Source organism: Pocillopora verrucosa, chromosome 3, assembly GCF_036669915.1.
Source record: "Pocillopora verrucosa isolate sample1 chromosome 3, ASM3666991v2, whole genome shotgun sequence".
Classification (NCBI taxonomy): domain Eukaryota; kingdom Metazoa; phylum Cnidaria; class Anthozoa; order Scleractinia; family Pocilloporidae; genus Pocillopora; species Pocillopora verrucosa.
Window position 1 is genome coordinate 18,434,214 of NC_089314.1, and position 22,002 is coordinate 18,456,215.

A 22,002-nucleotide genomic window follows, 5' to 3' on the forward strand; every position below is an offset into this window, starting at 1 on the left:
CCACGATTTCCGAGTGAGCGATGACAGCTCTTCACTTCTAAAATTCAAGATGGCGGTCGCACATTTCGGGAGGCACGAAAAATTAAGGATTCTCTTGCCTTAAAAAAAAATGATGACCCTTGTTGAAAAAAAATGTAATATATATTCCCTGTGTTATTTTGATAAACCCTTTAGTTTAGTATGCATGTTCTGCACACTGGTCTTTATACATTTCCTAGGTGCCGCCAACGAGGGAACAAACCTGTCATTTATTCTCGTGACCTGACTGTTTGTTACAAGGTGTGATTATTTAAAAAAAAATAGTCACGATAGTCACTCTTAAGAGTCAACAAGGGTTAATGAGATATTGAAATGGTGCTAGCTTCAATTACGTTCTACCCCACCCCCCCTCCAATTCCCTGATGGGTCATGCTTTGAAATACCTTTTGGAGGCCTCATTTTGAATATTTCTTATTGGTTGAAAATTCGGACTTTCTTGAATACGGATATTGGTTGGTGGAGGGGCGAATTAATAAAAAATTTAATTTAGTTCTTGGTCAATATTTTACAACAAGCGAAACATCTTTACCGTTTGGACATATTTCCCTTCTCTGTGATTGGGCTTGTTTTAGAGTACAATTATCCGGGAACTTTGATCACCTGACCTTGATGACGTAATGCGTGCGCAGATAAAACGATGGAATTTCTGAATCGTAGTCTTTACACGCAAAGTTGTACTGATAGTATTCTTGCTGCCCCAAATAAATGGATGAAACATCTGCAGAAAGGGCAAATGAGAACACTGGTAAACAAAGAAACAACGCGGGACCGTTACCAAAGATTCTTTACGACTTGTTTCTGAATTGTCTTTGCGCGCGTTCCGCAGCCACCCTCCCTAAGTGGCAATGTTGTTGGCCCAGCGGACCCGAATTAAAAGCGGCGGGTTTTCCGAAACCCAGAGGTGGAATAACAAGACGAGAAAGGTTTAAAAGCTGGGCTGAACGCATGGATGTACGCTTTGACGCCGAAGCAAACTGTCATGTACTCGTTTATAAGAGAACTGGAAAGATTATTATACCAATGGAAGAGTTTCAAACAGTGGTGCGGAAAGTTCATTCGATGGGACATTACGATGCAAGGAAAACCTTTTCTATGGTAAATTTTATCCTTGCTTAAGCAAAGGCTTTCATTCCTTGTATTATAGAAACTAAACTTAAATACTTTGATTTGTGAGCTTAAGTTCAAATTAATGGTTTTTTTCAATATCTGTGTGTTAGTTTTGCACTAGTTTTAAAAGCAAGAATTTGGATTGTTTTGAAATGTAAGACTATTTTGCGATTAATTTTTTTTGTGTGTGAAGAATTAACGTCTTTTGCTCCTCTGTTATTTTATTGAACCAACACTTTGCTTTTTAATTTTTCTTTCGTTGCTCTTTTAGAAAATAACACTCAGCCTGAGCGAAAACAGTGACCAAAAATCTCAGATTAAATAATTTTTACAACAAATGAATGTTCGTGTATAATTTTTTTTGTTCCGTAAGAACAAAATCAATCACTCTGCGGGCCTCTTTACTCGAGCCAGGTACAGTCTGTTGATATGGTAATATGGGCTAACCTTGTGACCTAGATGTTACTTTGGTGGCTAAGACCTAGTTAGATACTAATATGAAACTTGAGAGATGGCGCCTCAGTTTACATCTGAAAATTCCCGTAAACAGTGATCAGACCAAAATCTCAGTGCAGCAACCAGTGTTAAATTTCCCATTTGACAGACGGTAAAATTCACCGTGCCAATTTCACTAAAATGATGAGTTGTTGCTTATTTTTTTAAGAATTGACAAAATAATCAGAAATTTGTCTCCTCAAATCGGTTTATTTGTCATGCCACAGAACTTAACATCAAGTCTGTTATGTAATAGTGTAGTTTGATCATCTGGGTGAGTGTAGTCCTGAGAAGGACTGTTGTCGGTAGTGGTGAGTGACATTTCGACAACCTGAGCGGAAGTCATCTTCAGAGTCAAGTGAATAGTTGTTGTCAGTCAAATGTTCTTAGTCTGGTTTTTTTTTAAGTCTGTTAAGTTCAACTAAAATGAATATCTCAGTAAATACACAGGAAACCCTATGAACAAAAATATAACACTGCAAATTAAATCACAGACTTAGTCAATCATATCCTTGTTCATGAGACCTCTTAGTGATGAATGATTAGATCAAGCATGTGAGAAAAATGGCATTTGGAAATATACTGGTACATACACGGAAAGTACTTATGGAACAGTTTCTTTATAAACACCCCAAAAATTAACTTCTCTTGCTGTCTGCCAATTTTTTTTTTTTGCATAGCATAGGGTTCATGTATACAATATCCCCTCCAGTATATTTGCTGTCAAACTCAGTGGACTTTGATTGCTTGAATTACACCAGAAATGTTTACATACACTATAATATACTTACTGGTTTGAACCTATGTATGATGGTTGATTATGTTATCTGATATTTAGCCATGAAATATGTCTTTTTGTCAAGTTCATCAGTAACTACAGTATGTATCAGAAAATTATGAATTGATGAAACCTAAGATTCAAACCACTGATTTGTTAATGTAGAGTATATTTCTTTTTTCTTTTTAATTTGACTTTTATTATATTTCAGATACAAGAAAAATACACAGTGGGCCACAGAGACTTTGGAATTGACAAAAGTATTATCAGTGTTGTAGTAGAAACATGTCCTAACTGCCTTATGAAAGAAAAACTTACAAATGGACTCAGAAATGGTGATAATTGTCAACTGGAACATGAAAGACTTTCCCCAGTAACTTACAATGGGAAGTTTTTAAGTGATGCAAAATCAATGGTTGCCAATGCTCCTGATAGCAAGTGCATATGGTTTGATAAATCAGGTACAAGATAAATGAATTTATTTGCATGCCACTGAAACTTATGACATCAAGCAGTCCCTCTTTTTCAGCTAAGTAAACTGTGTGAGTCATAAAAATCTGCTAAGGAATTGATTTTGGGGAGCTATGCATCATAGAATTCCAAGAGTTTTCCAGCATCTTTTTTTTTTCTCCCTTTCTCCCTTCTTTTTCTGCTTTATCTGTGAGGAAACAGTTTGATTGGATTGTAAAGATTTTTGGGTAGAATCTTTATTGTGGAATGCTGTTAGTGATTTGTAGCACTTGAATTCATTTCTTTACAATAGTTACGTTAACATTCCAAAGCCCTCAGTGGATTACTGTGTGCCTTTAGACCTTTGTCTTTGTTATCATGATTTATCTGTACAAAGTTTAAAGTTCAATGTTTTTCACAGAATAATTTAATGGTCTTTTGTCACCTGTTAGCTAAGAAGAGTTTGCAACTTGTTACCTTATGTTTTATTGATGTGTTTTTCACTATTTTGTTTTGTTATTAGTCCTCACAGATAATCAAGATTTTAACAGTAAACTTAGAGGTTTGATTAATGAACTGAGAGGAGAGTTAGGAGCTGTTCTGAGAGGAAGCAGAGATGCAAGGGATAGACTTTTAAAAAGTAAGTGTACTGCTTTTTCCTTTTTTGGACATAGAACCAATTTGTTAAGAACGATAGATTTGCTGTGGTAACCTTCCCAACAGTTACACATCTGGGAAAGTTTGCCAAGGCAATTTCAGCATTTTTTTCAGAAACTTGTTTTGCCAGAGTACTTCAGAAATGACAAATATTCATTTGCATTTAGCCACAATCATAGGTCCTCTCTCTATCTTGCAAATAGAGAAGGAAGAAAGGGGAGTCTGGGTATGAGTTTGAGTGGCTCTTTTTACAGATGAGTTACAGGAGAGTAACTTCCTTTAAACTCCTCTTGACTTACTGTCTTAAGGTCATTGCCAAGTCCTCCCCACTTTTTTATCTTGAAAAAAAAAACATAACATAAAAGAAACTGGTGTGTTAGGTTTTTTACATGGTGAGTATTTTATACCAATCATACAGTGGATGTAAAGATAACTGTTATAATCCTGGATGACTTTTCACACTCAATTTAAACTTCCTCAGAGTTAACCTTCTTTAACATTAAAGTAACATCACTTCTGCATCTCCTTAGTTTAATGTTAGTAGAGTACTTTTAACTCTGGTAAGAGAATAAAAGGGTTACGTTTCTAAAGAAACTGTGTAGCTGCTTCGGTGGGGAGGGGGGAGGGGAATACATGATAATTTGGTTTTATCAACTGAGTTGATAATGTTAATTGGCCACCACAGTTTCTGAAGCAGACGTTTTGAACGTTAAGCTTTTGTCCTCCGCTTCGACGAAGGGCTAACGCATCACAAATTGACGATAGGTTTTAACGTTGAACATTTTTCCTTTTTTATAGAAATATCCATCACACAATTCGTTATCAATGAACACAAAAGTTCATCACAGCAATCTACAGAAATACCGGAATATAATCAAAAATTTATTGATGACATGAAATCTCTACTAGAAAGCTACAGAATTCAAGGTAGAGAAAAGCTGTTTCTCGCCGATATGGAACTTCTTGCCGGAGCCTACAAAACAGCAGGCTATACGGACTTGTTTCTCCAAAGTGTGGAGGCACTCATACGTTCATTGGTATCCAGATGACACATGCTATGTGGCTGGAAATTAACATGTTCGTGTTTTGTTTTACCTGTTTTTTTCCCGCGCGCCTTCTCGTTCGTGCGCGTTGTTCCCACGCGTCCTATCAATGCATTCGAGTCTGGTTCTCTGTTTGCGCCCCTTGATTATTATAATTGTTTGATTTCCTGGGGCATTATTCCCCCTGAATACAAAAGCAAAGTGATGCTAAGCTCCGTCGTTAGGAATTGACTGAAATAAAAAGTTTTCTTTAAAATTCGATTCAACTGGTATCTAATGTCTGAGTCAAAACAAGGACTCACCGAAATTTGGACCAAAGTTATGTAAATTAATCAGAACACTTCATTTTCTCTCTGCCTCGCGCGAAACGTGTAAAGGTATCAGATGTAAGCGATGCAGTGCATGCTTTCCTGAAACCAGGGAAGAAACCTTCTACCAGCATTTTAACAGCTTATGATCGAGACATTATAATTCTTCCAGGATCCGAAGCGTTCAGGACAAAATGATTACATGTATTTTTTTAAATGGATTATGCCCTTGAAAACAAGAAAAATTAAAACACCTATCATCAAACAACAGAAGCTAAAAAGGATCAAATACGAGGTTTCGTCTAGAACACTCGAGACAGAGTTAGAATTCCGTTGTCGTGAACATGAATAAAGGGGTTTCTTTCTAAAGAAACTGTGGTGTTGCATCGGTGAGGGGTGTTACATGGTAATTTGGTTCTATGAACTGAATTGATAATGTAAACTAGCCACCATAAAGAGTTTCTAAGCTCACGTTTCAAGCGTTCTCCCTCCGTCAGAGCGAATGACGAAGGGCTAGCGCTTGAAAGGTGAGCTTTAGAAACTTTTTACGGCAGTCAATATACAATTTCAACTCAGTTCATAAAATCAAATTGTTTTTCATGAACAGAGGTTACTTCGAAGAGGTTCTTCGCTGGTTACATCGACGTGGCTTCTTCAATTGCTTCTAATATTTGATTGTTCTTTTGTTTGCGTTTGTTGATGATTAAACAATGATAAAACAACTGCTTGTCTCTTTATAAAAAAGTTTTGTGTGTAGCTGTTACTCGGCTCTAAGAATGCAGCTAATCCATATTGTGTTTTAATGGTTTGACTTTATGCGTGGAAATTCTTAACATCAGCTTGTTTCTACACTTTTTCAAACTAATGCACTATTTGATCCATCACAAAGCATTGTAGGAACTGTGAAGAGTCACTGTCAAAAGTCAATTGTTCTGTCACCCAAGATGTCCGGTTGTACACTGGTCAAAAACGCGTGCAAAATTCAGCTGGTGATTTTTGGTGATTGATATTTTAATCGCAATTTGTAATGAAATAATATTTCAGATCCGACGGATTCTTAGATGCAACTTGCTTTCATCTAGTACGAGCGCCACTTGAAGTGACTTAAACTCTGATTTCCTTTTTAAAATTCACAGAGGACAAATTATTGAAGAAAGGAGAAAAAACAGAAAATTAAGAGCAAGGATGAGAAAATTAGATATCCTTTGAGTAAATGTTTATTGTATAATATTGCTCACAAACTCAGTAAAAAACTAATCATTTTAATCTTATAGAATTATTGTTCCATCCAATAATTTTAACTCTACGATGCAACTACCTCTGCACAAATCGAAAGATAAGTGAGTTAATTACAAACTGATTATAAACCCCTCTTGTTCTCCCCCCGCACTATCGTTTTATATGCGCGACGTTGCACATTCGAAGAAAAAAATCTTACAATTTTCAACCGCTAAATAAAACACCAAGGTTCGAAATTAACTTCTTTCTGCGGGCTTCAAGAAGTAGTTAATGTGTTTCTTTTTCCCCTCTGTCACCAGGATAAATAGAGTACTTAAATGTTCGTTTGTTGGATTGCTTTTGTCTTTTGTTTTTTTTTACATATTTCTAAAGGCGATAACCATTTAAGTGTACAAAAGCTCCACGGAAAAAAGCCATTTCTTTCGATTCTTGTGCGCTGGTTAACATAGACCTTTTAACCCTTTAACTCCCATGAACGACCAAGACAGAATTTCTCCTCACAATATCATTACAATATCAAGCAGACAAGTGATGAGAATAGAGAAAAATATCAGTTAGGGGATTATAAGCTGATCCAATACCAAATTCTCCAAACTAACATCATGAGAACTGTATGGCAGACAGTAAGGAGAATTACTAATGAGATCTTGGGAGTTAAAGAGTTAACTTAGTCGCCTTGAAATTACGGTAGCTAGTAATCAATTGATAGTCATTTCGGAACTTGGAAAACATTTACCCCTCTAAAGAACACAAAAGTTACACAGTTGATTTACGGACACTAATTTTAAACAACACCTCTCTGACTATATGCATATCTCTTCCGTAATCTTTAAATCTGTTTCACGTTTGGTAACTTTTGCTGGATAAGTAAGAAAAGAAGAATTACTTAGTTAGAGGTATAACTTATACTCAGAACGGAGTCTAGTGATCACCGATCATTTATCCAGTTTAAAACAACTGGTAATCACTCATTTATTTCCTCTCGTTTATGCTTATGTATAACTTTAGTTTGTTTCTATGTTTCGTTGTGTGTAACACGAGAGATCGCCTTTTTTATATGAATACTTTTCCAGGGTTCATAATCCCATTCGGGTCGAACAAGTTCTTTATGTCTTTCATGACTTGCACACCCGTTGCACCAATCTCTTCAGGTAACAGAGCTTGCTTGCCACACCCAACACCATGTTCTCCAGTACACGTGCCTCCCATGGCAAGGGCTCGTCTGGGTGACAGAAGAAATAGAAATTTTGGTACCGTGAAGAATATATCATATCCTGTTCAGAGTCATTTAGCCTCTTAGTTAGTAAAAGTGAGCGAAAAAGCGGGCAAAAAACCCCCCAAAAAAAACAAACAAAAAAAAAACGGGTGCGCAAAATAACGGTGATATCAGGCGAAAGAGCTGTTTATCACCCGTCTATCGCCCGAGTGGAGATTGCACTACCCCCACCGTGCACTCAAACCTCAAATCAAACATGGCAACGTCGGATAAACGATCGCGAGCTTACAACTTTAGCTCGCACTAACAATACGCCTGCACTGCAGGCTTGAAAACTTCGTTTTTTCTGTAACTTTGTAAGAGTAGGGATTCTTCAACGTACTCCAAGGAGTATTCCAAGGTGGATTGTCTGTATCGCGCAACACAAGAATTTGGCCTGGGACCTACCTGGCTAGTCTATCAATAAAACCTTTCGCTTTCCGCACTTCCTCTTCACATCCCATGTCAAGAGGCAATACACAGTGGAAATTTCCATCTCCCACATGTCCAACAATTGGAGCTAGATAGAAAAGACAAGGACAATCTTTAATCCAGAGTGTTCTTACCTTCCTAATCTGAGGGTGAATTCCTTCGCTACCCGGAGTTCTTCCTCGTCATCCGGTTTTACGGGAATAAAACAATGGAAGTTTCCATCGCCCACGTGCCCAACAATAGGGGCTGGAAATGAACGAGTACAGTGTTATTTACCATGAGCAACAGATACTACTTTTCCTGGAAGTTAAGGTGTGTAGGGGGGGGGGGGGGGCGGCGGGGCGAGGCAGGTTCATACTCATGTGAAACTCACCAATTAAGTTAGAAGCCATGATATCTTCTTTAGTTTCCACGATAATCTCTGGCAGTCGTGAGATGGGTACACAGACATCTGTTGATACTCCCTGAAAAAGAATGGAAACAAATACAACTCTGAAAGAAATGGCTTAAAGTTACACTAAGTACATCACCATGGCACCATTTGGAAAAAAAAATTTAAATACACAACTTGCATGCATCTATCGGTGCAAAATTAGATATTGACGATGAGGAAAGGTGTAAAGTAATTACGATAAAAAGATCAAAGTTAGAAACTTCAAGAAGTAGATGAGACTGATGTTTCACTCTTACCTTACAACCAGGTCTAAGAGCCATGTCAGCATACCATGCATTGTGTCGTGCCTTCCACAATTTATTTCTCTCTTCAATTTCTGTGGCCCACTGGAACTTAGACCCACCATTACTTTCAATAATCTCACCTACAGCACATGAAGGAAAAGTGTTACACTGTACATGTACGTCATGCAAACTTAGTGGCCAATTACAGCTGCAGCTAATATCTCAGCTTCTGTAGCTCAGCGCAAGCAGCAGCATCCCTAGTAGTCCTCCTGGGTAGAATGAGAGGTTATAACTTATAAGTTTCTGCTAGTGTCAAGTTTCCAAGACAATTTACCAGCAGCCACTCTACTCCTGGGTTTCAAGAGACGTTGTGAGAGTAAAATGCATTGTTCAAGAACACAACATGATGACCCACACCAAGACACTATCAGATCCTCTTGATATAGAGTCCACTTTGCTACCAGTAATTCCTAGGCATCTTTCCAAATGAATTGAGGAAAAATAGCCCTGAAACGTACGTAACTAACTTTAACATGTCCTTTGACTTCATATAAAATTTCCTTTTTTAAAAATAAATTAAGTATGTATGCTTGCACATAGACCTATATTAACCCTTTAACTCTCAGAAGGGATTAACATGTAACTTCTCCTTATAATATCCATACATTATCCAGAAACAGGTAATGAGAATACTCAAACTTATCAGGTAGTTGTTATCTTGATCTAACGCCAAACGCGACTTATTTACAAGGAAATGTGTAGCAGCTGGATGGGAGAATTAACAATCAGATCTTGGGAGTTAAAGGGTTAATGTCAGCTTCTCATCTGACCTGCGACAGAGGCTTGCTCCTTGACCCCATTCTCTGACCCTTGAAACTCCAAGAACAGTGTTGGAGTTACAGGGTAATTCAGTCCTGAGAACTTGTTACAAGCATCAATCTGCACATCATCAAGAAACTCTGTACATGAAAAAGGCAACAAAAAGTCCATTTAAAACCTACAAAGAACTCAATTTGACAGCATGATTAGGATCTAGATGTAGGGACAAACATTCAGCACTCCAAAATAGTTGACAAAAGGTTGAAGTAAGTATCAGTTACATAATGATCAGAAGCTTTAGGAATGTGGTACAGAACCAAGAGTTTTGGAAGCAATCAAACAACTGACTAACATAATTCTTAAAAGACAGGGTAATTATTTTAAAAAACCTAACACTTTTCATCAGTAAATAGTCATAAAATTATAAAAAATTTAGGGGTTTAAAGTCAATTTACCAATACGAGCCATGGGAATGCCACTCTGTAGAATTTCTACCACAGCATCCACAGCTGACTTGACGTCAGAAAATGATGACACTCCCGAAGCTGTCTGTAATTCAGATATACAAATTGAGACTAAAACAAGCTGTCTTGATACATAATAAGCAATTTTGTACCCAGAAAAATAAAATACATGTCCATACAGCCTTCTACTTCTCCCAGTTCTATTATTCAAGGAGAGTGCTGTGGTCTACAATCTACAGCCAAAGATTCCATCCATACAGTTATTAAAATGTTTTCCCAAAAGCATCACTAAAAATGTGAGTTTGAAGCTTCCCTAACATATTATTGAAACAGGTAATTTAGTGTTAACAACTGGGTTGAAAACGTAAATTAGCCACCGTAAAGGGTAAAAAAGCTGATGTTTCGAGCGTTAGCCCTTCGTCAGAGCAATTAGAGGAATTGTAGGTTGTGTGTGGATTTACATGTGGAAAGTGGAGCTACGCCATTGGTGGGAATATGGTGACGAGGAAACAGGAATAAATTATATGGTGATGAGAAAACAGGAATTGAAATTGAAAATTGAAATTGAAACAGTTTGCATCTCTATGCTTAGTCCTTTGACCCCTTAAAATAACTAACATCTAATTTCTCCTCACAATATCACCCCTGAATCCCATATAAGTTTATGAGAATAGAGGAAATAATCAGCAAAAAAAGAAGCTCTTAATCATTACATAGATTCTCCTTGTCAGCACCTTAGGAAATCTATTGAGAACAGTACTGAGAATATGCAAACAGAGCTTAGGGAGTAGAGCGATAGGCGCCAGAAACTAGTTTAAGAAAGTTAATACATGCACATACCGATTCTGGTATCCCATACAACCTTAGTGTCACTTTTGTGATAATTCCCAAGGTACCCTCAGAACCCACAAACAAGTTTGTAAGGTTATATCCAGCGGATGTCTTTCTGCAGTGGAGAAACAACTGAGATTAGTCCAGTGGTTAGCTAATGCTCCTCGTGTCTCTTAAGGAGAGAAATTAAAGACCTCCCTGTCACCATGCTGAGCCTATTTAAATATCAAGTACATTTAAGTTAAGTGAACTTCAGCCACTGAACAATGTACCTAGTTCTCCGCCCTTCTCCAGCAGTATTGACAACTCTTCCATCTGCTAAAACTACTTCCAAGTTCATAACATTCTCTCTCATGGTTCCATACCTACAAAAGTGTTGAAAATAGTAATCAATATCAGATTATTGTTAATTTTTCAACTGCCAGAGCAAAATGATTGCTAAATTTACTTTTAAAATGCAGGACTTAAGTTAAGGGAGTATTGATTCCTTTCAATGGTTTATGCTTCATTACAATAAGCAGTCTCCATATTTACCAGCAAAGCCACATAGAACATTTCCTCCAGTCTAAATTGTTGCTCAGGTTTTCACTAACAATATACATGTATACATTTGATATTCAGTTCCATTTAAATTTTAGCTGCGCAATAATTGAATACCTGACTGCATTTGTTCCAGATGCACTTGTTGATGCCATACCACCCAAACTGGCATCTGCTCCTGGATCTAAACATGAAATTAATCAGTTATAAAAAGCCAAAAAAGAAGAAAGAAAGAAATTATGATCTACCTAATTAGTATATGCCACATGGATAAAAAGTTCTTTTTGCACATACTGATTAGCTGGTTTGTAAGTGTTGCCACATACTATTAATCTCTGAGCAGTCAAAGAGACACAATTTTGCGTCAAGGGTTCAATTTCTAACCTCTTTTCAGTAAAATAATAAAATAAACTAATCTTTTGGCTTCTGTATGGTATAATTATACTGAAACAATTATTCAACTCAGTGTCTGTAAAAATGGTTGATATTTACCTCACCTCTCAATGGCTGGGTAAATATCCTCCAATATTCACCTCCACCTCTGTAAAAACATTTCAATATTGAAAAAAGTTGCTGTGACAGTGTTACATACCAACAGGAAACCACAGCCCTGTGTCCCTCACATAATTGTTTAGCTGATTCCTTGTAACACCTGCTTGTACTGTGACATCAAAATCTTCTGCATTCACCTCAAGAATTTCATTCATTTTTGTCATGTCAACACTGACACCACCCTGAAAAAGAAGACAAAATATTCAGCATTTTTCATCAACCAATCTGAAATGATGAAGAAATGTTTAAAATGTTCAAGTTTTAGGTAGAGACACAAGAGAAACAGGAAGGTAAAATTGGCTGAGTTTTTTTGATGAAGTCATGAATCAAATTCTATCAACCCTTTAACTCCAATGAGTGACAAAGGCAGAACTTCTCCTTACATTATCAATAAAATATCAAGCAAAAATGTGGTGAGAATAAAGAATAACATCAATTATGAGATCATGGCAGACACTTAGAGAATTAAAAATAAGATTTTGGAAGTAAAAGGGTTAAGACCACAGACTCAGGGAAATACTGGACAAACTCCAACAAAAAAAATATATTTTGTCAAATAGATTGGATCAGTGTCAGTATCTTAGCAACTGCACAGTTATTGGGCTAGGAGAGGGGAGGGGAGGGGAGGAGAGGGATAGGTGCACAGTTTCTCAAACATTGATCTATTGGAATATTAGGAATAAATACAGAACTGAAGCAGGTGTAACATTGTTTCTTTAGCCCTTTACACCCTAACATCAGTATCCATATTCTCCTTACTCTACTCTAAGTTTCTTTTGGTACTAACAAATTGAATTTATTTGAATATCAAAGCCCCTTAAGTTGGCTAGCATTTCCCTCATTCTCATGATCTTAGTGAATGATTCAGCAGTATTACTGTAAGGAGAAATGAGATGCTGGTCACTCTTAGGGTTTAAAGGGCTAAGTACACACAATAATTGCTAACAAAAAAATGTTACAAACATTTGGCACCTTTTTTGCAACAACACCTCCCTCCAGGCCTGTTCCAGATCCAAAAGGAATCAATGGAATACAATAATCATTACAGAGCTTGGCCACTTGGATGACTTGTTCTCTGTTAGTTGGCCACACAACAAGATCCGCAGGATGACATTTGTGGTGTGATTCATCTTTCCCATGTTGTTCCCTTACAACCATTGCAGATGAAACATTTTTTCCACTTACTATTTGCTCAAAGGCTCCTCTTATGTCATCATTGATGCCTGCATAACTAACCTGTGAGTTAAATATTATTCTCTAACATTAAAAAAGATTGGATGTTTGCAAAATTCAGTTTGGTTTAATATCATGCTTGGGTTGAAAATTTATTGGCTTTTTTTAAATATGGTTTTCCCCTGTTTCGCTATGCTTTATGATTTTGGAGAAGGAGAGTTCAAATTGTTTGGTTATAAACAAGCTTTCAAAATTTTGACCCTTCCGACTTTTTTCCCACACGTGTCTAAGGAGATTAATCCTTTCTGATCAGCTTTAACTTCTCAAAATGGTACCTAAAAACTAATGGTTTTGAATCATAACATATACTAGACAGGGAATGAGAGGTTTGCGGACAAAAATTAGATCGTCCCAATAGGATGTAACACTGTATAACAATGAAAAAAAAAACTCATTTGAACCAAACAAAAACAAGAAACAGTTCACACGCTTGGTTTACGGAATAAACACGAGAGAAGAAAGGAAATCCAAGATCCCCTTAAAGGAACTTCTTAATTGGCTTTTTTTAAATATGGTTTTCCCCTGTTTCGCTATGCTTTATGAATTTGGAGAAGGAGAGTTCAAATTGTTTGGTGATAAACAAGCTTTCAAAATTTTGACCCTTCCGACTTTTTTCCAACACGTGTCTAAGGAGTAGTCGTATTTTGGAAATACATGACGTCGTAGTTCTTGTAAGGAGTCGAAACAGTGACCTTCACCTTGCAAAAAATTCTGAAGACAAGCCAGGAATAAGAAGTGATAATATAACTACACATTCGATTCGTGATCCGTTTTCTTAAAATTATTAACTTCACCTGAGCTTGTGACGATGCAGATTTCCAACGCCCGGGACAGCTTCTTGGAAAGAATGTTTGATCAACAGCTCGAAAAAACGGGCGGAGAGAAGCCCGAAAAATTGAAGCCATATTTTTTTTTGTTTCTTTTTTACCTCGAAGAAACGAAGTGCATGAACAACTGCCGAAAAGAATCAAGTTTGACTTACGATAACCGCCATATTTGATTACTGTCTGTGATGTGACAAAACATCTCCGACAAGCCACGACCGCTTCACGACGAATCATCTGATTGGGAAGTCACGCAATCAGGTGGTAACGCTCAAAGTGTAACGCTCCGCGCACATTTTCGCTGGTATCCTCGTAGGCACCCTAGACACAGACTTCAACAGCTGTATCATAAGTAGGGTTTAATTTTAATTTTAATTATGTTTACGTCTACCAGCCAACCATGAATAAACATCACAATCTGAATGGATTCTGGCATACGGGGTTAACCGTTCGCGTTTGGCCGTAAAGGATCGTGAAGCGGCCAAAAACTTATCCGTGAGCCATAAAAATTGACAGATTTTAACCGTTAGTCTTCACAAAGTTTACCAAACTTTTTACCATCTACGATGTGTCATTTTGGAAGTATTAAAATGCTGGATTGTTTCTTATTTATTGCATTTTTCTACACATAATAACACTTTTAGTGAAGTAGTATGCTCTAGATTCCCATATAATTCTTATAGTGTACCTTGTACCACAATTACTTTGCTATTAACTTCTTTTTTGATTGACCTAAAAGGTAAACGATTTGTCGTAGACGACTGAAATAAATTCTCTGCATTTCTCTTTACCGTAACGGAAATATATTAACCGCCAGCCATAAAATAGCCATAATTTGTGTAGGTAACAACATGATTTCGAGTGCAATTTTTTAGAGCGCTGTAATAAGCGCAAGTAAATTTTTCAAAGACACCAAAATTACTTGAGCCCATAGGGCGAGTACAATTTGTAGTCTTTGACAAATTTACCGGTGCTTATTTATACCAAATTGCACGAGAAATCCCGTCGTTACTTGTTAATAATTTACATGACAAACGCATCTCGGAAGGTGAAGACGGACGAAATTTTGGCAGCGCGCTATTTGTAATTTGCACCCGTGTTTAAACTTGGCACTCGTGTTTCATGAAAACTGCATTCTTTTCAGCCAATCAGACGCGCGTAATTTTCCATGGATAGTTTAAAACTGTTAGCTGTAAAAGCCATTAATTACCCGACTGAGACCCTCATATCCTTATCCCTAGTTACCCCTCCCTGGTTATAAACTTTCTGCCTGGCAAATTTTGCTTTGATTTACATAGGAAACGTTTTACGGTGTACATACTGTAAGGGTTACAACAAAGTAGCAGCTGGAAACACCTATTTTGTTTGCATTGTTAGTAGTATGCCGTTTCTGTTATGATTTTCTCAATCCAACTATAATCCCCTTGTAAGTGTTGTGGCTTTCAGTGTTTCTGTAAATATGGTAAGTTCTACTAGCGACAGATCATTCTGGTGCGAAATGCTGGCTTCTGACAAATATTTCAGTTCGGAAAGCTTTCAAGCGGACTCAAATTCGCCAATTTTTCAATTAAGGTAAGAGCAAAACACTTTCAGTGAATGACTTTTGGATAAAATTAAAAGGGTAATAACTTGTTTTGAATAAATTATATACTATACAGAAATAATCAATCTCAGATTTGGGTGAATGAAGAAAAATCTGATACTCTACACTGAAGGATCTCAGCTTGACGAGGTTGGGATAATTGTTGGGGGAGGGGGGGTGGAGATAATTGTGGGGGAGGGGTGGGGGTATGAGAAGTTGGCCGCTTAAAATGGCGCATTTCTCGAAAATTCTCATCATGACACTTCACCCAATATTCTACCTCTTCCCCCCCTTTTTTTACATTTTTGTTTTAAGTTTTTAGAATTCTTATTTCATTAATTGAACTGAAGAAATGCTTTCAAAAGAAATCTTCAGGAAATATTCTCATTTTATCGCAGACCGAAGCAGGAACATTTAACAGCATACATGAGATAAACAAAACGAATTACCATACACGACATGTTAAACCGATCCTCGCATTGAAGATTATAATTTATGCAATTACGGAAAATAATTCGAACTTTCAGAGGATTTGAACCTTTTGCTCGCTTTTCCTCAGAAATTTTGTCTTCTGTTGGAAATGTCATGCTGCAAAAATAAACTGAAGTGCTTTAAGCCTTCTGGGTGAAAAAAATTGATGACAAATTAGATAGGTTCTTTAAAAGGACTTCTGCCTTTGAATGGTCGGGGGGGGGGAGGGGGAAGAAGAATAGGACAGCCCTATGAAGTGATAAGAAGAAATCATCGTGACACAAATAAAATGCTCCGATTCCACCCCCCCCCCCCTTATAAGCCACCCAACCCTCTTAATAAGCTGTATGACTTTTCTCCTCTCAGTATTATGCGACAAAACTTATTATAAATGATGTTTATGTAGTGGAACCTCGATTTCACGAAGTGCCAAGGGACTTATATCAAGGGTTCGTTACATCACAATCGGCCCACAATCCCTTATTATGTACGTAGTAAACCTAGAAATAAATAATTCGCCAAAATGAGTTCTTTTCAACATAGTAAGTGGTCAGATAACAAGCGATGCACTGTGGAAGTAGGGTGAGGTATTTTTATTGAGAATACGACTATATTTTTTTTTGTTCCTAACAGTGGTCGTAAATATTCCATTAAAAACTCGCCATGACTCTTATTTCGCCAGATGATCATCTCACAGCTGGAGCTTGGGCTGCCTGTGGTTATATCGAAAACCTCGATTTAACTAATTTGCGGGAAAATAACCAGATTGTTCGTTATGTCAAGGGTTGGTTGATAATTTTATTTTTTATTTTTGATCATCATTTTTTTTGTGGAGTGACGTCGCGTTACCCAGCGTTTTGGGATCGGAACGATTACTGTAGATGACATTTGTGCTTTAATGTCTATAAGAAGCTACAGCTACAGCTCGCATTTGTCTTTTGTCACGTGTTGACATTTGTTCGTTATATCGGGGTATATTATACGTTTGGGCTTCTGGATTGTGTTCGTTATAAATAGGATTTCGTTATATCGAGTTTCGTTATATCGAGGTTGTTTCCCATACATTTTACTATAACTTTGGCCGGGCTGAAGAGTATCGTTCGATATACCGTGGACTTCGTGATATAGAGGTTCATTAAATCGAGGTTCCACTGTCATTTGATTGGACTAGAGCAATTTTGACTTATTTAACAAAGATCTCTGTTTGGCGATAATATATTAAATGTAGTTTATTGCATCTACGGAATACGAGTAATAATACACCTAAAAGAAACGAAGATAAAGGATAAGCCACCGAGTTAGTAGTCATGAAAGGTGTTTCAGCCCTTTGTATTTATAATGAACTCTATTAGAAAGGCAAGCTGAGTTCACGAGCTGTCTCATGTATAATATTTATATGACTGTGAAGTCATATAAATATTTTATACGCGTTGGAAACAGCTAATATTAGGAAATGACGATGTGATTTGAAAATTAATTCTAATTGTTTTTCTTAATGTAGTGCTGCCAGTTTTCATAATGAATTTATTTTCCTACACAATAACTTAACGTACTTCAGAATAGTAAGACAGTCTACGAAGATAACACATTGATTTATTAAGAGATGAAAAGAAACAAAGAAAATGTGTTTGTCAATTAAACTTTTTTTATCATGTAACCAAGGTTACTTCAAGCCTAAAGGCGCTACCAACTGCGAAAAGAAAATAACGTGTCTTCGTTCTAAACTAGTTGAGTACAAAAGTAAGAAGGTAGGTGAATTCTTTGCAAATATTAATTTGCGTCATTAACATTTAGAATTTGCCGAATAGATCACAGAGAAATAGTCCAAAATAGGTTTTTAACCCTTATAATTTGAAAACATCACAATTTCAAAGGTCATTTAGATATTAGAAATTCTTTCGTTGCAAGAGAGTATTTTGTCGTGGTAAGAGTCCGGTAAAAAAGAATTAAACCTTTCTCGGTGAAATTGGTGAAATAAACAAAATCGTGAAGAAAAAAATTGAGGGACAGAACGACAACAAAACAAACCCGCTATGTTTAACTTACTCAATAAGATATTCTTACAGCATACAGTCCTTTTAGCAAGAAGATGTGTATGATGTTTCTATTCAAACTCAAAGTTGTAACGCTTTTGACGACTAATCAAGGGAAAGGTGATTGCTTTACATAGACAGGTAATGCTAATTTTTAATTTCCTTAAGTGCCTCTTTTTAATCTTACATTAGTATCACAACGCTGTATACTTTTTACTTGGTGTATTTTTGCTTTCGGTCTAAGGTGTTTTGGTTCACTTTTATGTATATACGACGGGTTCACACAAGAAGTTAATTCAAAATAGTCGGGCACATCATTTGCATTTACCCGGTAAACTATTTTCTGTTCTATTTTCCTAATCCAGTTAAATAATTAATTATTGCAATCAGTTTGGATGAAACAACAGGGAAAGAAATTGTTGAAGTCTAGTTTTTAATGCCATGGCAAGGAGGGAAGAAATGTAGTTTCTGGCGTAACTTTCCCTTGCGATAATCACTTTTCGGCAAATTGAGCAAGCCTTGCTTGAAACATTCTCATCAATTAACGCTGCTTGTTTTCAATTTTCCGTAGGTCTTTCAATTCTTCCACCTGATTCGGCTGTGGATTCAATGATGGCACTCCCGACTCTACACTTCAAAATTTTGACGTTTTGTTTATTGAACAATATTTTACAAAAGCAGGTAGAGAGCCTTCAATCTTGTCTCAACTCCAAGTTCCAATTCAAAAATTTTGTCCAGCACAGCTTCCATTATTTAAACGCAACAAGAATTTCCGATGAATTCCCTGTGCAAAATTTCGACGAGTGTTGCTTTAAATGTGTACAGGACTCGACTTGCCTCTCTGTGAATGTGGCAAGTTCTTTTGACAAAAGCAAACTGTTTTGGTGCGAGATGATGGCGTCTGATAAATATGTCAGTTCGAAAAGCTTTCAAGAAAACTCAACTTCGCATCACTTTTCCATCATGGTGAGTAAAGAGACCCGATAAAAAGTAAGTTAAGTGAGTGCAGAGCTATGAAAACAATACCTTGGTTTTTTTAATTCATCTAAACTCACCGAAAAACTGAAAAAAGAACCAATTCAATTTATAGGAAATAAACATCCCACCAAGAAAGCAAGACATTTTTTCCTTAGGCTTCTTGAGAGCAATTTTAATTTTGCGTATAGCACGATTAAAATAATTTTGTTAGCTGTTTGCATATCAAGAGCCACGTACATCACAAGCCAAATCTTTGAACTTTATTTTAAACGTAAATTATTTATTTGACCTACCGTCAAAAGTGAGTTGTTTTGAACGCCGTTGATTATGGCGTCGGATCAAAGAGCTGAAGTCATAAATTCACAAGGTGACGTTTCACAGACTGAAATTTCTGTAACCTTTATTGATCTCATTTAATTGACTTATCGAGTTGACCACAGGGACTTTGTTACGCATTCAAGTGTTCCAATTTTTCTTTTCAGACACCATGTCTTGCAGAACCGTGTAAAAATGGGGGGATGTGCAAGCCGAACTATGGCGATGGATACTACGAATGTCAATGTCTAATAGGTTCCAAGGGAAAGAACTGTCATGAAGGTAATATAAAATACAAAATGCACTCTCCAGTAACTGTTTAGCAAACACCAAGATATGTTATATACTGAACGGTCCATCTTGAGTCGTGCTTATGTACTACACAAAGCTTTGGCTGAAAATGAAGTGCCGTTATTAAGTTTTCACAGATCTTGCAGATGCCATTAGCTACACCGGATTAAGGGGATGTGGGTTTCCGTTACCAGAAATTTTAACAACATCAGTTTCTTCTCTCTTTTTTACCTTTTCCTTTCATTTTCTTTCTTAATTTGTCTAATTAATTTATATAACTACTTCTCCTTTTCTTCTTTTCACCCTATTTCTTCAGTTTTTTCCAACTCTACTTTTATTATTTCTTCTCTTTTTGTTTTTACCGTCTAAAACCCTTACATCTCGATGAGAAAGAATCAAAAGTGACTTGGTAAGACTTAAATTCGGAAAATCACATCTTTAAAAAGTTTCCTGTAAAGAGTACCTCGTAAGTCATTTTATGTGGCAGACTGGCGTTAGTGACCTGACAGACTCTAACCAGTGATAAAATAGATGCTATGGTGTCTATGTTGTATAGTTGTTTTTGTTGTTGTTTTTCTAGCCTTCTTCCTCCTTTTTTCCCTTCAATCTCATCATTTTTCTTCTCCTCTTACTTCTCCCATCTCTTCTCCTTTAATCTTTCCTGTTTCCAAAGCTTTAATAAAAGGAATTCCCAAGAAAAGAAATTTATACAATAATTTGCTGTCCTCTGCAGACGTCTGCAGCCTGACAGACGGGTGGAAAAAGTTCAACCTGTCGTGCTATAAGTTTTTTAACGTCAAAACAAAGTGGGACAAAGCAAAGCAGCATTGTTCGGATTTGGGTTCCATATTGGTTACAATTCATTCTCTTGAAGAGAATCAGTTTGTCGCCTCTTTAGCTCCTACTAATACGACCATTTGGATTGGAGCTAGTGACACTGTCCTAGAGGGAACCTGGGTCTGGCTGGACGGTGAAAACTGGGGCGGATATGCAAACTGGGGTGGAAGTAATCCCAATAATAGCAGAGGTAAAGAAAACTGTGCGTTGACCGTAAATGGCAAGTGGAATGATGTAGACTGCAATTTGTCACGTACCTACGTCTGTAAGACGAAGAACTGAAAAATTAGAGCACTTGTCAACAGCTACCCATGTCAGCGCTATAATTCGGACCCACCCATCAGGATCAGCAAGTAATCAGGTACAGCATTTAACTCAGTCTGGAACGCTTTTAGATTGAGAGCCGCAAGAACCAAACCCAAATTCATGCGAAATGGCTGCCAAAAAAATCGGAATATTACTGGGAAATTAGGTAAAAACAAGTGTTTGAATCGCGGGAAGTGAAAGTGAACAAGTGGTGGTTGATTTTACTTTTCATCTGATTGGGTGAGGAGGTGGCACGTAACGAACTTCCTGGACCAATCAGAGAGCTTGAATTATGCGAACTAGAAGGCTGGTCTGCTGGTTGGTTTAATGTGCTGGATCTCTGAACAGTGACCTCAGTTTCAAGTAGCCCTGGTGATTTTCACTTGTTACCTGCGCTGAGAAAAACATTAGGTCGTCAGTAACTGTGTACGCTCTATAAAGATAACAAACAAAAAGGAAGAGAAGAAATTAGCAACATCAGAGTAAAAATGCTGCACGCTGTTTTTTTTTTAAGTTCCACCTTTTTATGACAAAAAGGAAGCTCCACCAAGAGTAGTGTAGTTCAACAATTTTCACGCGGAATCTTCCCCTGTCATGATTAGTTTTTCTACTCCTCTTCTTTTTAATTTTCGTAAGATATATTTCTGCAGTTCACTAAAATGTATAATTCATGTTACATCTTTCCACTCCCTCTCCATCCTATTGTGACATGTCATTTTTTTCCTAAACAAAGGAACTTGTCAGGGGAACTTCGAAAATTGAAAATCACTCTATAGAACTTCCTCTTAAGATGACTTGACAAAGATACCTGACAACTTAATAAACTGCAACTCGAGAAATAGTTATTATTCTAAAGGATTTGTTTGAGTCTAAGAAATACTTGGATGAAATTTGATATTTGTATGCTGACAGAATATACAAAGAATATATATACCCAGAATATACAGGTATCATTTCCTACCTCTATACATTTTCAACAAGGGAAGGAGACACAAAGTGAATTTCCGGATGAAATTTTCTCCATTAGTCTATAGATAGATACTCTCCTCCTTTTCCTGTTTTATTTATTTTTTCGTCATCTTTTTTCTCCTCTGTTCTTCCATGTCCATTTTTTGAACACCAAGTGATTACTTTGGTGAACTGTATCACAAATGATATAAAAGGGACACAAACAAATTCTTGCTACATACTGTAAAGATACCAGATTATATTGAACTGAGCAGCCCTCAGACTATCACTGATGAAAGTTGAAATATTGGTTCAGTTCTTCTTTCCAGGTGACGTTTTCATTTCATTTCGCAGATAAAATGCAGCTGATCATGAAATAAGTATTAGCTAAGTATTTCTCACGAAGATTTTCCGATTAGTTTGCAGGAATTGAGCTGCATGCGACAAAGTGAACCATATAATCAAATTAGCTCTTGGGTTAACTGATTGTTTGAAAT

The 22,002-nt window shown here is 36.8% G+C and overlaps 3 protein-coding genes across 4 annotated transcripts; 2 read left to right on the forward strand and 1 right to left on the reverse strand.

Annotated features, from left to right (window-relative positions):
* Positions 1-701: 701 nt before the first annotated feature.
* LOC131794299 (uncharacterized) lies at positions 702-5,593 on the forward strand. Its single transcript, XM_059111804.2, has 4 exons — positions 702-1,134; positions 2,631-2,880; positions 3,393-3,509; positions 4,325-5,593. The coding sequence occupies exons 1-4, from the start codon at positions 745-747 to the stop codon at positions 4,573-4,575; spliced, it is 1,008 nt and encodes a 335-aa protein (XP_058967787.1). The 5' UTR covers positions 702-744; the 3' UTR covers positions 4,576-5,593.
* Positions 5,594-6,391: 798 nt separating this feature from the next.
* Positions 6,392-13,930, reverse strand: LOC131794298 (probable D-lactate dehydrogenase, mitochondrial). Of its 2 annotated transcripts, none has more exons than XM_059111803.2 (12): positions 13,715-13,930; positions 12,660-12,923; positions 11,728-11,869; positions 11,253-11,319; positions 10,868-10,960; positions 10,605-10,710; positions 9,756-9,849; positions 9,312-9,440; positions 8,494-8,621; positions 8,177-8,267; positions 7,780-7,891; positions 6,392-7,338 (listed from the first exon to the last, which is right to left on the reverse strand). In XM_059111803.2, the coding sequence occupies exons 1-12, from the start codon at positions 13,823-13,825 to the stop codon at positions 7,170-7,172; spliced, it is 1,506 nt and encodes a 501-aa protein (XP_058967786.2). In that variant the 5' UTR covers positions 13,826-13,930; the 3' UTR covers positions 6,392-7,169. The 2 variants fall into 2 exon arrangements, with proteins under 2 accessions (XP_058967786.2, XP_058967785.2); XM_059111802.2 differs by lacking the exon at positions 7,780-7,891 and adding an exon at positions 7,938-8,049.
* A 2,530-nt stretch (positions 13,931-16,460) lies between these two features.
* LOC131794215 (neurocan core protein) lies at positions 16,461-20,973 on the forward strand. The gene is made up of 5 exons (XM_066163567.1): positions 16,461-16,581; positions 17,460-17,545; positions 18,569-18,796; positions 19,291-19,405; positions 20,148-20,973. The coding sequence occupies exons 1-5, from the start codon at positions 16,461-16,463 to the stop codon at positions 20,531-20,533; spliced, it is 936 nt and encodes a 311-aa protein (XP_066019664.1). The 3' UTR covers positions 20,534-20,973.
* Positions 20,974-22,002: the final 1,029 nt, after the last annotated feature.

Coding starts and splice junctions, on each gene's coding strand:
- LOC131794299 (XM_059111804.2), top strand. CDS start 745: ATGGATGAAACATCTGCAGAAAGGGCAAATGAGAACACTGGTAAACAA. Junction 2,881..3,392: donor CATATGGTTTGATAAATCAG/GTACAAGATAAA, acceptor TTTTGTTATTAG/TCCTCACAGATAATCAAGAT. Junction 3,510..4,324: donor AAGGGATAGACTTTTAAAAA/GTAAGTGTACTG, acceptor CCTTTTTTATAG/AAATATCCATCACACAATTC.
- LOC131794298 (XM_059111803.2), bottom strand. CDS start 13,825: ATGGCTTCAATTTTTCGGGCTTCTCTCCGCCCGTTTTTTCGAGCTGTT. Junction 9,850..10,604: donor TGTATGGGATACCAGAATCG/GTATGTGCATGT, acceptor TCTGAATTACAG/ACAGCTTCGGGAGTGTCATC. Junction 7,339..7,779: donor TTTATTGATAGACTAGCCAG/GTAGGTCCCAGG, acceptor TCTGTCACCCAG/ACGAGCCCTTGCCATGGGAG.
- LOC131794215 (XM_066163567.1), top strand. CDS start 16,461: ATGACTCTTATTTCGCCAGATGATCATCTCACAGCTGGAGCTTGGGCT. Junction 17,546..18,568: donor TTGAGTACAAAAGTAAGAAG/GTAGGTGAATTC, acceptor AATTTTGTCCAG/CACAGCTTCCATTATTTAAA. Junction 19,406..20,147: donor GGGAAAGAACTGTCATGAAG/GTAATATAAAAT, acceptor TGTCCTCTGCAG/ACGTCTGCAGCCTGACAGAC.